The sequence below is a fragment of the Crocodylus siamensis genome, chromosome 4, assembly GCF_052110815.1.
Source record: "Crocodylus siamensis isolate JL-2025a chromosome 4, ASM5211081v1, whole genome shotgun sequence".
NCBI classification, from domain to species: Eukaryota; Metazoa; Chordata; order Crocodylia; family Crocodylidae; genus Crocodylus; species Crocodylus siamensis.
This window is the reverse complement of record NC_143398.1, coordinates 46913100-46927844: the sequence shown is the minus strand read 5'-3', so window position 1 is coordinate 46927844 and position 14745 is coordinate 46913100. Positions and strand designations below refer to the sequence as shown.

General features: G+C 43.1%; 1 protein-coding gene across 6 annotated transcripts in view; it reads right to left on the bottom strand.

Moving 5' to 3' along the window:
* Nucleotides 1-14745, bottom strand: part of CTTNBP2 (cortactin binding protein 2) — a 269416-nt gene that overhangs the window by 62639 nt on the left and 192032 nt on the right. For all 6 annotated transcript variants that reach the window (XM_090042216.1, XM_090042217.1, XM_090042221.1 and 3 more), the window contains 2 exons: nt 8549-10208; nt 388-591 (listed from right to left, as the gene is read on the bottom strand). In XM_090042216.1, the coding sequence (XP_089898342.1) occupies nt 388-591; nt 8549-10208 (1864 nt within the window). The remainder of the gene's footprint in view (nt 1-387; nt 592-8548; nt 10209-14745) is intronic.

The following is a 14745-nucleotide window of genomic DNA, read 5'->3' as shown; positions in this document are numbered from 1 at the left end:
TACGGCATTTTGATTTTCTGGCATCATGCCTTTCTGTATAAGTAGGGCACAAACTTACTACATGATCAAATACTTTTGAATCAACTTCACGTCTCAGTTTTGGCTTTACTTCTTTAGAAAAAGAAAAGTATGCAAACTAATTTGATGCAGAAAATAAAACCCAGAATAATGGGGAAAAAAGCCTACTTCAAATAAGTGTATACCAAATGATATTTTGGTCAAGCTTATAAGTGTATGGAAATTCTTACTGACAGAATAACAGATCAAAAGCCCATACCCATTATCTTCACCAGGCTCTGGATCGGACACAAAGCAGATTTTATCAAGTTTGAAATGCATCGATTAGTTCAGTTAAGTGCAATAACAACAAAACTATGAATCACTTACCTGTATGTCCATTCATAGCAGCAGAATACAAGGCAGAATAGCCATCTTCACAGGAGTAATTAATGTCCAGTCCTTCTTCATTAAGCAGCATTGATAATAAAGTGACATTTCCCTGGGCAGCAGCTTGGTGAAGAAGGGTGGGCCTGCCACCCAGGGGGACAGGACCACCACTCATTAACAAAGGGGTTAGGGAGGGAGACCAGCCTGCGAGTTAAAGCAATAGAAGTTAAGAGGGAAGACACCAATAAATTAAAGCTGTGCGATTTTCTGAGCTATTAAAATACAACCCCCCCAAACCACAAACAGGCTCTTCAACAGGATCCATTAGAGTTTAGCATGAGTCTTGCAATGTTATTTTTGTCCCTACATCTGAAAATCATTAAAATCACACACACAGTGGTGTCAAGTTATTTTCTTTGTTAACTCAAATTAATAGGATTCTATTATTATGGGTTAACAAAAACACACTTAGAGAAACATGAAACAGCTGCCACAGTCTAAATGTTACGGCATACTCACTCCTAAAATTTAAAAGCTACTGAAAACATTATATAGGCTTTGGCCTTAGTTTTAATTATTTTATTTTCATCTGCAAATTGGTTTCTCTTCAAAATCTTAATCTTAAACCTTACAATATTTCAACTGGAGTATTGTGGCCAAATAGGATAGAAAATGTAGTACAAATTGCTTCGGCTTTATTTAAAAATAAAGACTCGGTTTACTAAAAATTGCAGAAGTGTAGTTACTTTTGAACTATCCCTTATTGTACAAGCTGATTTTACTCAAAAGATACTGCAATTTCTACTTTATTTTATGGAATGGACCAATGCTGAGTGAGTAGCTATTACATCAAAATTGTTAGCAAAAGCTTTCAAGTCATCCAACAAAAAGGATCTGCAAAACAGAGTTTTAAAAATCTTAGTTATCTTTGTTAGATGTTCCATGTATCATCACTTAGCAGCTTTAGAAGAGAGTTTGTTAAGAGCATGAAGTTTGCTGTATATAGTATGGAAGACTTTGTGAACTCTTCCTTGATCAAAAGACTGCAAAAGAAAATAGGAGAAAGGATTGAAAAAGGTGTTATTTTATTTATACATAAATATTTTACCCTTTGAAAATGAGAAATTCCATACCACTTTTCCTATCTGGATAGTTTGTTCTAGAGGTTTGTGTACAGCTTCCAATCCCAAACATGATGCTGAAATTTGGAGTACTTTAATTGTTGTCAGAAGAACACACTATTAGGTTAATTTCAAAACGAAATTTTACTACTAGTACATAGACACAGCAATGTATTTGTTTGCACTATTTCCCAATAATTTGTCAAATAATACATTTTTCTATAGAGATAACACCCCAAAAATATCTGATGATGCAGGCATGTACCTGTATCATTTAAAGTTACCCTCTGTATATTACTTCTAATTGAAGGGCAACTTTAAAACTATTAATAAGTTGAATAATTTCACTTTTAAAATTTCTTTAGACTAGGGTATAGTCTAAACAAGCAACAATGAACACTAGACAAAAATTGAATTTAAAAAAGCTGATTTCTTACATTTTTCTAGCTTGTTGTTACTTTGTAAGCCTAGATGTGTTTGAACTGCTACAGTGTGTATTATATTTCTGCTCGGTAACTTAAGGGTATCGTCTTAAAATTACAATTCACTGTATTTTTAAATTCTGCTTCTTGAGTGTAACATTTCCTTAGAAATTAATTCTTTGTTTAAATGTGCTCTCTCATGTTAGGAATTAATTCTGTTTAAATTGGATTGACTTCTGGATATTTTGGGGGGATTTCAACACTCAACTATGAACATGAAATTCAGCGTCAGTTATTATGAAATATGACAAGTATTTCTAGGATTCTATTTCTGTTTAAAAGTAGTACATTTCAGCATAACTAATAAGAATATAAGAAACAGGATGCTTATTTTGAGCTACTGTAAACAGACATCTGGTAGCTTTATTCTCATTTTCAACTGTTTGAAAGGGTAAATATACTGCTACACTCAAATGATGAAATTCATTGTGCTAGATTAAGACTGGATGAAAAGCTTCTACTGCATAAGAAATAAAAAACAAGTAATCATGTAAATGCAAAATGCAACTTCCGTTATCACTGGGAAGCAGTATAATAGTTATATTCATCCAGGAAAATGCATAAATAGGGTTATAAAATGTCAATAAGGTACGTATTTTCATATGCAAAAGTTAGTAGATGTAATGCATCCACGAAAGCTTGCAAGACATGCAGTAATGAAGGGCACAGGCGTAGAAAACACAGCTTCTGGCATCAGCTTCAGAATGTGGAGATGGTTAATTTCACAGCCTATATTAATCTTCCCCATTTTCCCACCTCCTTTTTATCTTCTAAGCCAATCACATACAAAGGTAAAAAAAAAAAAATCAATGACTATAGAATGAACTGAATAAAAACATACCCTGATTGAAAAAAGATTTAAAAAAGCACAAACCAAGGAGATGGAAGGAAGAAAGCCGAGGGGTATGGAAATTCAATTGTCTAGAATAATTTTTATGTTAAAACACATGTATCCATGGATATTTACGATTTATAAATTAGAGTAGAAACACTAAGCATTTACTGACACTTTTTCATATGCAACTTGTAAGCAATTGACAAAGTCTGGCTCCTTTTCTCACCAAGGAAGAGAACAAAGAGCAACAGTATGTTGCTGAACTGAAACAACTAGTTACCTGTTTTAAACTGGATTTTATTATGTATCAAAAGTAGAACCAAAATACTTCATTATAAAATGAAGCATTATTTTAAGAAACATGGTGGTCTTACAAAGAACTGAATCCATTAGTGCCATTAATGAAAAAATAGTGATTATATTCTCTAGAAATCCTCCTGAATCCATATTAAAAGGGAACAGACTAGCAAGAAATCATCACAATTCAAAACCATTGATGTATGTTAATATGTTAATTTGGTCTGCAATATTTTTAAAGAGTACTAACAAATTCTGATTGAGGTACATTGTTACTTACTATACCAGGGCTGTCCAATTGGGTTAGGTACTGACATTCAAAAATCTTCAGGTAGGATCTGTCTAAGTTATGTGGTTTTCTGTAAGCAGTGTAGTTTAGATTTGTGGCCTGCAAAGGGCCCACATGTGGCCTGCAGGCCCCTGCAGTCACCTCTCCGAATGCCATACAGCTTCAGGAGGGCTGGGGAGGGGACCACGTCATTCATGCAGCCCACACGCCTCTAGTGCAGCCTGTGTAGCAGGGGAGGGAGATTTGGGAGGAAATGAGGGCTGGGATTCCCAGGGCTCAGCCCCATAGCATATGGCCCAGAGGCTGCAGCCCCTGGCTGAACTGAAGTTGTACAGTCTTTTACTATTCAAAAACATACGAACAAGATTCAGTATGCCACCAAATAACAGAATTCACCATAAGGCGTAGAGTGGGAAAGGTAACTAGTAGGTTGGAAATGCTAGATTTTAGGAAGGCTGACTTCAGCGAGCTCAGACGTTTAGTCAATGACGCACTGTAGAGTAAGAGATTTGGTGAGATGGGAGCCCAGGAAGGGTAGCTGTGCCTTAAGGAAGCAATTCTTTGGGCACGGAGGGAGATAATCCTGATGTGGGGGAAAAGGGGCCGAGAGGCTTCCTTGGCTGACCAGAGAAATCCAGAGCAGCCTAAGGGCAAAAAGCAGGGCATATAAGCAGTGGAAACAGGGAGAGATTACTAAAGAGGAGTATGCCTCCTCAGCTCACAGTTGTAGGGAGGCAGTTAGAAAGGCCAAAGCTACCATGGAGCTGAGGATGGCATCCCAAGTTAAGGATAACAAAAAATTGTTTTTCAGATACATAAAAGGAAGGCCTAGGACAGTATAGGACCACTACTAAATGGGCAAAAACAATTGGTGACAGGCAGGGGGGACAAGGCTGAACTCCTCAATGAGTTCTTTGCCTAAGTGTTCCTAAATGAGGGGCAAAACAAGTCTCATAATGGGATTGTAGAGAGACAATAGCAGGGTGCCAGACTACCAAGCACTGGCCCTGAGATGGTGCAGAGTCAACTGGAAGAGCTGGATGCATTTAAGTTGTCAGGCCTGGATGAGCTCCATCTGAGGGTACTGAAAGCACTGGCTGATGTCATTGCACAGCCACTGGCAAGAATATTTGAGCACTTGTGGTGCACGGGCCAGGTTCTGGAGGACTGGAAAAGGGCCAACGTGGTCCCTGTTTTCAAGAAAAGGAGGAAGGAGGATCCAAGCAACTACAGACCAGTCAGTCTTACTGCCATCCTTGGTAAAGTCTTTGAAAAGATTATTAAGCTCATATATGTGAGAGCCCAGCAGGAAAATTATGCTGAGGGGAAACCAGCACGGGTTCGTAGCAGGTAGATCATGCCTGACTAATTTAGTTGCTTTTTATGACCAGGTTACAAAACACCTGGACACATGAGTAGGGGTAGATATTATTTACTTAGACTTCAGGAAGGCCTCCGATACGGTATCCTTCTCCATACTGGTGAACAAATTAAGAAGCTGTGACTTGGACGATTACACAGTCCAGTGGGTGGCAAATTGGCTAGAGGGTTTTACCCAGAGAGTGGTTGTGGATGGGTTGGTATCGACCTGAAAGGACATGGGCAGTGGGGTCCCACAGGGCTTGGTCCTTGGATCGATACTCTTCAATGTCTTTATCAGTGACTTGGATGAGGGAGTGAAGTGTACTCTGTCCAAGTTTGAGGATGATACAAAACCATGAGGAGAAGTGGACACACCGGAGGGCAGGGAACAACTACAGGCAGACCTGGGCGGGTTGGACAAATGGGCAGAAAACAAATGAATGAGATTTAACAAGGAGAAATGCAAAGTTCTGCACCTAGGGAGCAAAAATGTCTAGCACACCTACTGCCTAGGAAATGACCTGCTTGGCAGCACGGAAGCAAAAAGGGATCTCAGAGTCCTTGTGGACTCCAAGATGAACGTGAGTCAATGTGACAAAGCCATCAGCAAAGCTCGCTGCACTTTATTATGCATCAGTAGATGCATGACAAACAGAACTAAGGAGGTGATACTTGTCCAGTTTTGGGCGCCACACTTCAAGAGGGATGTGGATAACCTGGAGAGGGTCCAGAGAAGGGCCACTTGTATGGTTAAGGGTTTGCAGGCCAAGCCCTATGAGGAGAGACTAGGGCACCTGGACCTTTTCAGCCTCTGCAAGAGAAGGTAGAGAGGTGACCTTGTAGCTGGCTATAAATTCATCATGGGGCGCAGAAGGGAATTGGTGAAAGTGCCCCTAGGGGTTACAAGAAATAATGGCCATAAGCTAGCAGAGAGCAGATTTAGACTGGACATTAGGAAGAACTTCTTCACAGTTACAGTGGCCAAAATCTGGAATGGATTCCCAAGCGAGGTGGTGCTCTCCCCCTATCCTGGGGGTCTTCAAGTGGAGGTTAGATAGGCATCTGGCTGGGGTCATCTGAACCCAGCACACTTTCCTGCCTATGCAGGGGGTCAGACTCGATGATCTATTGAGGTCCCTTCTGACCCCAACATCTATGAATCTATGCTTATTTTTAAGCTCATGATGAAATCTTGTTAATACAAACTGAAACACTAAACATTCTACGGGAAAATTAAAAGACTGCACTTCCAAAGCAAGGATCATATCTACATGTCAAACAAATGTCATCTGATTTCTAAGAAGGAAATAATATGAACATATGCCAAGAGAATGATCCAAGGAGCCAGATATAGTATCACTCAGTTCGCATAAAGTGGTTCTCAATAAAGCATCATATTTCAAACTGTCAGAATATATGTAGAGATGGCCTCTTTCCTATAGCAATTAGGAAAGATCACACAAATTGTAACCCATTTTTGTAATGATTTTGCCTTGTTTAAATAAAAACCATCAACAGAATGGAGACTAATTGGCCCTGGATGCAAGTGGGGATTTGGAGAATACCAAACTACGGATGCAGACAGAAATAATTTTGAAACATTTTTGAGTCGAATGGGCTTGGAAAGGTTTAAAAAATGAACAGTTTCAGCCAGAGGGCATATGTACAGCCCCTGTAGTGCCCCTGACAGGAATGTTTCAAAATTCTCCAGCCAGGGGATGCTACAGGACGGCTAGGGAGAGCTCTCCAGCCCCAAGGATTCTCCAGCCTCAACCCTTCTATTTCTAGTGGAGCAGGAAGGGGGGGGGGGGCCAGATGCTAGAGAGCCTGGCACCAGTATCAGCAAAAACTACCTGACTTTGTTGCCAGGATTCTCACTCTCCAGCCCAAACTGCCTCTAAATCTTCTCTGTCCCTCTCCCTGGAGTAGAAATGTATAGGGGAGATGCTGGAGAACCCGGTACTTGTGATGACAGCAGGCCCCTGACAGCTGGAGTGTGCAGGACCACAGAGTGGGATCCTGTGGCTGCACGGCCTGGCAGATTATTAGACAGTGCACCTCACTCTTCCTCCCTCTCCTGTAGAGTCAGGGGGCAGTGTCAGGAAGAAAAAACTGAGCACTGTGGGATTCTAGAGAACCTCTACTGCAAGAGGTACTATTTTGGAGTGTTCCAGCTACTGCTGGAGCGTTTCAAAGGATGTGTATATTCGTACAGCTGGTCCTTTGAAAATTGCAACTGTTATTTCTGTCATCACCCTAATTTAAGTGACAGTTAGACACTGCTACTGGTAAAAATTGAGAAAGCAGGGAGGACAACTTTGAATACATGGAATAGAACAGTATTGTTTTAGTCAAAGCATAAGAAGAATTTGAGGATTCTTTTGGAACTGAAGCTAATAGCACCAAAATTCATAACTATCTTTAATATTCCTGAATTTTGTGTGCATATACAGGTTCCAGCACTTAAGAGATTCTCCTGCCTGTGCCATTTGGGCTCCTGGCAGACATTAAAATAATAGTACAACAGGGATCTGAGGAATTGTATGCCCCAATAAACAATGTTTGAGATGGGGCATACAATTATGTGACTGCTGTGGCCAGGGCTACACCCTACCTACTAGAAGGGTGGATTTGTTCTGGATCCCAAGACAGCCCAATCCTCACAGGCAGCTAGCATTAGGATCATCATAGAGTAGCCCCAGTTCTAAAAACCACCATGTAGCCTAACTGGGCTGCAACCATAGTGTTTTTCAGTCAGAAGCACAGGAAGCAGGGCTGGGAAGAGCCTCCCTGACCTGGATTCTATTCCCCCTGGTTTTAAATCATAGCACATAGGGCTTATCTGGGCTGCATGTGGGTGCTGAAAAGCTGAAGATGTGGGGAAGAAGGGCCAGGGAGAGCCTTCTTGAACCCAGTTCCTAAACCATTAGGTTTTTAAAACACAGCATGTGCACCCTAATGTAAGTGCAATTTTTTAGACCTGGGACTGCCCTGATACTATTCAGACACTCATTGGAGAGTTGTGTTGGCATAAGGAGCTCCTGGTCTTATGTTCAATTTAAGGCAGCATAGCAGCCAGACACAAAGATATTCTACAATAGATGTGGAGCATTTTTATGACTGGTTCGCCCTATGACATCACAAATTTAGATTCACATGTAGCAAGTTACAATATATGGTGTGCTTAACACCTTAAATTGTACCAGAAGTGTAACATGTGCCACAGCCCTTAGGAAGGAAATGGGGGGGCTGCATTTTCTGCATTGGAATTGCTGACCTTTTCCAACAGGGGAATATTTGAAAAGAAAAACAGTGGAAAAATTCTGTACTGGTTCCAAAGGTGAAGAAGGGCCCTGGTTCATAACATTTTAATTTCAAACCTGAAGCTGGCAAGATGTCAAGGAAATGCATGAGTGACAAGGATGAGCCTCTTTGATGCATGCACCTGCTGTTTAGCTTGCCCCACACTCCAAAAATACAGCTAGATGCTATACATGATGCTTATATTTCAGTTTTTTCTCAAGTTACCAATATTCTAGGCTCCTTTGAGGAGGTAACTGCTTTATCTTCACTAAAAGCTAAACATTTATGAAACAAATTAATTCCCATACCCCTGAAACTTGGAAAAATATACATGGAAATTCCAATTTTAGAAAAAGTAAACCAGTTTAAAGGGAAAAGATGTAAAAGAAAAATAAAGCAAGTGATAGCTTCAGGATAAAAAGCAGAGAACATTCTTAGAGGGAGACAATTTGTAGTATAGCAATCCCTTTACCTGATGCTGTTACCAGGAGGCTGTCTGAGTCACATGGTCTACAGGATGAAGCACTAACAGGGTTTATGGAGGAGCTACAGGCAATGGTGGTGGGAATGATAAAGGAACTTTCTGAACATGCAGGTTGGTTCAGTCCAGGGAATTGGGAAGGCCAGGAACCCACCTGAGATGTGGCAATGGCTGGTATGGCACAGCCTGCAGATGCCACAGATATATCTATAGTTGGTTTTGGTGGCAGTTGAGGTGAGGACTTAGAAATTATTTCCTCATTTATTACCCTGATTCCTTGTTGTGAAGTGGAAAGAGGTGAAACCATGGTTTTGCTGTCAATTTTTACACCCGTATTTGGGGATCGACTACTATCCATAATAACTTTAAGCTGTGGGTGTGGTGGAGAAGGAGTTTGTGAAAGCCCTGGCTTTTTAGGAGGAATAGGTGGAGGATTTCCTCTGTCAATTCTTGATACATTGGGAGTCTTTAAACCTGTTCTACCAACTGGAGGATAGGTGCCAACTTCCATTGAATGTTGGATTCCAGGACGCAGAATAGCAGTACTCTGAGGACTTGTAAATCTTGAAAGAACTTGGGTAACAGTATTCCGAGCTAGCTGTTTGGCAACTAAGTTGTCACGACTAGTTGGGGATACATCCCTTGATGGAGGGCTTTGAGTAGTGTTTCCATTTTGGTCTTGATCATTAGCGTTGGCTTGAAATCTAAATCTGGCTGCTTGGATTCGTGGATTTAGACCTGGAGGCACAGCAGTGTTGGCAGATGGTGACTGTAAACCATGCACTGATGAAGCTAACGAGTAGTTTTGAGACGCCATACTTGATGGTGACATGATGGAGAGGGGAGCGTTATTTGGGAAAGGGGGAGTACTACTTGTTAAATCGGGTGATGAATCACTACTTGGTCCATTTTCCTCAATTCTATTTGCACTCTGAGTTAGAACAGGAGTTGTGGGGGGAACAATCAGTTCACTATAGGAAGATTGCCTATCAATGACTGGTTTCACAAATGTTGCATTGGAGCATACATTCATTTTTGTGCTACCAGAAACCAGAGGGTTTACTGCTGAAGGCTTTGTGGGTACAGTCAAAGGCAGTTTCCTAACATTTTCAAAGCTAAGGTCCATCAGCATTGTATCTGTCTGGCAGGCAACAGTTCTAGAAGTTGGTCCTTCTGTTTCAACAGATACAGAAACAAAACTCCTATCTTTACTTCTTTGGGTGTGAGAAAGTTTGGGTTTACCATCATTTTCCTTTTTCAACTGTTCAATCATTTTTTTCATTTTCTCTCTCTCTTCTTTGAGGTCACTGGTTTGTGCTTCTTCTCTGTTAAGTTTGGCACGCAATTGCTCTCTTTCTGTGTCAAAATCAGAGAGCTGTTTTTCCATTTGAGCTTCCATCTGCGTACTTCTTTGTTTCTCAGCTGCAAGGGATTCCTCCAATTCATTAGCCTTTTTCTTTTCCTCTTCAAATTTTGACATTACCTCTTCCAGTTTTTGTGCTTCCTCTACTATTTTGCCAGACAGCTGCTTACATTCTTTCACTAGCATCAAAACTACATGCTTATTCTTGCCACGTTCTTCTTCAAGACGAGCGGATAACTTCTTGTGCTCCAGCTCAAGATTCTGTAACTGAGACTTTTCCATTTCTAACTGTAAGGAAGTATACAGATAAAGTATCATTAACAAAATACAGGTTTTCGACATAGCATTACATAAATAGGACACTGACTTTTCAACCTGTAAAAATATGATGGATTGTTTTAGTAATTGCAGTATTCTGTCATTTGATACAAAAATAAATGTTGGAGTGTTTTCTTACTTGTCAAGGCGGCTAGGGACAGACATTACACACAAACAAGTTTAAGTGATCAGAAACTGGTTTAAACCTGTAACAGAACAGAAGTTCAGTGCACATAAACTAGTTTGAAAATGGCTGAAACTGGTATGAGATAAACCTGGATGAATGTAGTATCAGACTTAACTGATTTGGCTCAAACTGGTTTATGCAATGTCTGTCCCAGACCCCTTGTTTGTTTAAGATAAACCAGACACCCCCAGCATCCTGGCATGGTCTCTGGGCTGGGTGGGGCTCTCTGCTCCACAGCAGGGCTGGCCCCTCCCCTCTGCTGTCTGGCTATAGCTCCTTCCTCAGCACTTCCTGCTAAGCAGGAATTCCCCCCTCACCTCTGCCTTGCTGAGGAGGTGTCTGTGTAGTAGCTAACAGACCACATGCTGGTCCTTGCTGAGTCAACAGGCAGAATCAACAAGTAGCAGGGTAATGTCCCTTTGTTGTTTTCTTAATTGGGTGATAAACACTGTTATTAATTCCCTGCTGGGCAAATCACAGCCTGCCAGAGCCTGGTCATGCCCCCCTCAGCTCCACGCTGTGGAAGGAAGGGAGGGCTGTTCTAGTGCCTCCTAGCTTATAGCCTAAGCCACTGCAGGCATGTGTCTGCATTTCTGGGTTGTTTGTCCAGTTACAAAACTGATTTTGCATAGCCACATTAGATTAACCTGCAAAGACTGAATCAATTCAGGTTCAGGCTTTTTGAATGTCTGTCCCTAGCCAAGAAGGAGGGAGGGATCAAAGTATAGGTCATTATTAGTTGTGGTGACTTCCCAGAAGAAAAAAAAAGTCAGTCATGTTTCTGTATAAAGTTAAGAAAGTATTCCACATGATACCTGCTAGATACTGCTGCAATGAGATACAGCATGATTTATACTTCAGGAAAATGCCCTAATTTATGGTTTTCAAAGCAAAATCTTTCTTTGGACCCTGTCTGCTGGGTTGCAAATGGCTCTCCAACTTGCCACCTGAGGTCCTCTGTAGAAAAAGTTACCAAATTTTTAAAATTTATTTTTACTATATGCATTTGTTATCTCTTGCATCCAATCACAAATAATACAGCACAAGCTGTGAAAATATGAAAAAGTATACTGTAGCTTTTTTCCCCCCCTTTCGAAGTAGACTGTTTTTGCCACAGTTCATCTAGATTAGGAGTGTGCAATTATTTTTCCTGAAGGGCTGATTAGTGAGTTTTTGTGAGCCATTGACAGCTGCAAAGGTGGTCCTGCCCTTCGACAAACACCCCACCCTTGATTACCATCTTGGGACCAGGAGTCCCACTCACTAACCTTTACCGCCGGACATCCCTCCCTTGCCCCCAGACATATTCCTTTTGGGAAGGGATTTTGTCATCTTAGAATGGGAGAAAAAACAAAAACAAATTATATTACAAAAATCAAAACATACACAATAACATATTTTAATTTTATTTAAAAATATATTTTTGTCCTTGTGTGTATGTGCATTGTGTACATAGATGCGATTGTGTAATGACCCAAAATGAGGTCTTACTCTTGTATATTGTGAGGGGTGTGGTAGGTTTGTGTGGAGGGAATGGGGTTTGTGGCGGGCTGAGGGGGTGTGTGTATGTATATGTAGGGTGTGGGTGTATGTGTGGATATGTGTGTGTGCGCACACGCGCGTGTAGCTCTGAGGCTCCAACCTGCTGTGCACCTGCTTTGTACTACCTAGTTGTGGCACATCCTGCCACCCCCTGGGCATGCAGCGGGGCTGGGGTGGCTCCTTCCGGCTGCCACGACCACTGACCCCAGCCTAGTGGTACTGGTAGGGATCCGTGTGCGCTGCCCCAACCCAACACACCCCTGTGCCTGCTCTGGACTCACCCGTCCCGGCTTAGCAGTGGCAGCTGCCAGGCCAAAACTGTTGCTTGACACAGGGGAAAAGCCCCCTCCCGCTCACCACTGCTGTGCAATTCTTGGTGCAGTCACCCAGAGCCTACACTGCTCTGGGCTGCCCCGCAAGTCTGCTGCCATCACCGCTGCTCTGGGATGCCTAGTGGGGCAGTAGTGACAGTGCAGAGCAGCCACAGGGCAGCCCACGTGACAGAACTACAGGGAGCCCGGCATGGTGCGGGCTCTGGACAACTGAATCAAGAACTGCCCAGCAGTGGTGTGGGAGGAGCTGCTTTTCCCTTGTGCTGGGCAATAGTTTCTGGCTGGCAGCCGCCACTGCTGAGCCTGGATGTGTAAGTCCAGAGCAGGTGAGGGGCGTGCAGGCCTGGGGCCAGTGGTGGTGGCAGCAGGAAGGAGTCGCTGCTGCCTGGGTTGCTTAGAAAGACAGTCTAGCCACGGAACTGCCCCAGCCCTGCTGCATGTCCAAGGGACAGCAGAATGCACCACAGCCAGGTGGCACCTGGGCCAGGCAGGACCAAGGCACGCACCATGGGCCGGACAAAGTCCCTCCACAGGCTGAATCCAGCCTGCAGGCTGTTTTTTACCCACTCCTAATCTAGATTGTGTCTCTGGTTAACACTGACAACTCATGTGGCTTCAGAGCCAGTCAGGACTGAGTGTCACTGTTATACTAAAAGTCCACTAGCCAATATGGTGACCATATTATTTCTAAGGAAATCTGGGACACTGCTCCCTCTTTTCCCCCCAGCTAATCCCTGCCTCAGGAAGGAGGAGTGGTGCCCAGGTCAGCCCACACCCTCACCTTCAGCCAATGGAAGAGCCGGGGCAAGCAGTATGGGTGGGTTGGAACCAATCTGGGACTTTTGTTTCCATTTTCACCAACTGGTGGGGACACTGGGAAAGCCTATGAAATCTGGGGCTGTCCTGACTAAACCAGGACATATGGTCACCCTAACTATCAGTCAAGTTTTCCCCTTTTTTTACACTGGAGCAAACACACATTTAGAAAGTTTAAAAAGAGATTAAATGCTGTCACTGCCTGTCTCAGGAGAAAGCCTGACTAAATGGATCAGTCCTAAATCCTGTCTATAAAGAATACCAAATTCAGGCTTTGTAGGATCAGCAGATGAAAGTATTCGAGTCAAAAAACCCACCACTGGGAATGATATGCTCAGTTCATATTTAGGGACTGGTAAACACATCTTCTGATTTCTGCTGCAACATAAGCTCTTAATGACCTCGATTATACCCCTACTTAAGTCAGAAGGACCTGACTTTAGTGAGGTACAAGACTGAGCAAAAAGGAATCAGGTTTCAATTTCAGAAAGTTCTCTCCATGATATGATGCATTTCCTCATACAAACATCACCACTATTTCCACTGTTTTGCCTTCTGTATTTCAGCCAAGTTGCTTTAAGATACTATCCTGGGGAAGCACTAGAAAAGTGGTGTTAATCCACCTATTTTAGAAAGCATTTCATTTGCATATCAATAATACTAATGACTTAACTTTTTCTTAGGTAGCCTCATATGTGTCAAGTGCCTCACTCACCCCTGCTAGCATTTCCACTTGCTGCAAAAGTACCTGTGCATTTGAATGACTGGTTAACAAAAAGAATTTGTAAGACATACTTGACCAACACCAGGTCTGATAAGTTGCCCAGGAGACTGAAGTAAGAACATCAATGATGACTCATACTATCTGTCACATGCTTGCAGAGAAGTTCATATAAGGATTCAGCTGAGGGGTGGGCAATTATCTGGGCTGGAGGGCCATTTAATGACTTTTGGTGAGCTGTTGAGGGCTGTGCATGCACATCCCACAGAAGGGTGCACATACACACAAGTTCCCCACAGCTGGGCTGGTGCTCACACCAGACAAGCAGAAGTAGGAGCTTCTCCCCACAAGCCAGCCAGGCACCACTAGCCCTTCTTTGGGCCTGGCCAGGCTCTCCATGCCCTGGCTGCCAGCCTTGTCTGGCAGCTCTGGCATTAGTGTACCTGCCCTGCCCAGCTCATGCTGTCCTCTCCAGGGCCCTCCAGACACCTGATGCACAGCTCCTTGGAGCTACTGCTGGGGATTTCCAGTCCCCCCCCACCAATAGAGCATGGATTGGTTGCTGGTGGGGCTCGGGCGACTGTTGCTCTGTTCCTGCGCCCAAAAACTCCGCTTGGGCCATGCACTGACCACATCACCCAGCTAGGCAGGTTCTGTGGGGAGGTTGGGGGGAGGCACAGGGCAGCTGGAGGGTGCACGAGTTGCCCTGTATCTAATTGATTCGGGAACCCTCAAACCCTCTCACTTCCCTGCTCCCCATGCAGGCTCTGTGCCACCTGCAGCAGTGCTCCGCCAAGGTCTAAGCAGCCACTGGGCTGGGGCTCTGGGTTGGGTTCAGGCTCCAGCGGACCCACTAGTGCCTCCAGCAGCTGTACCACCTGCTGCACCAGTCTTCCCACCACCTCTTGC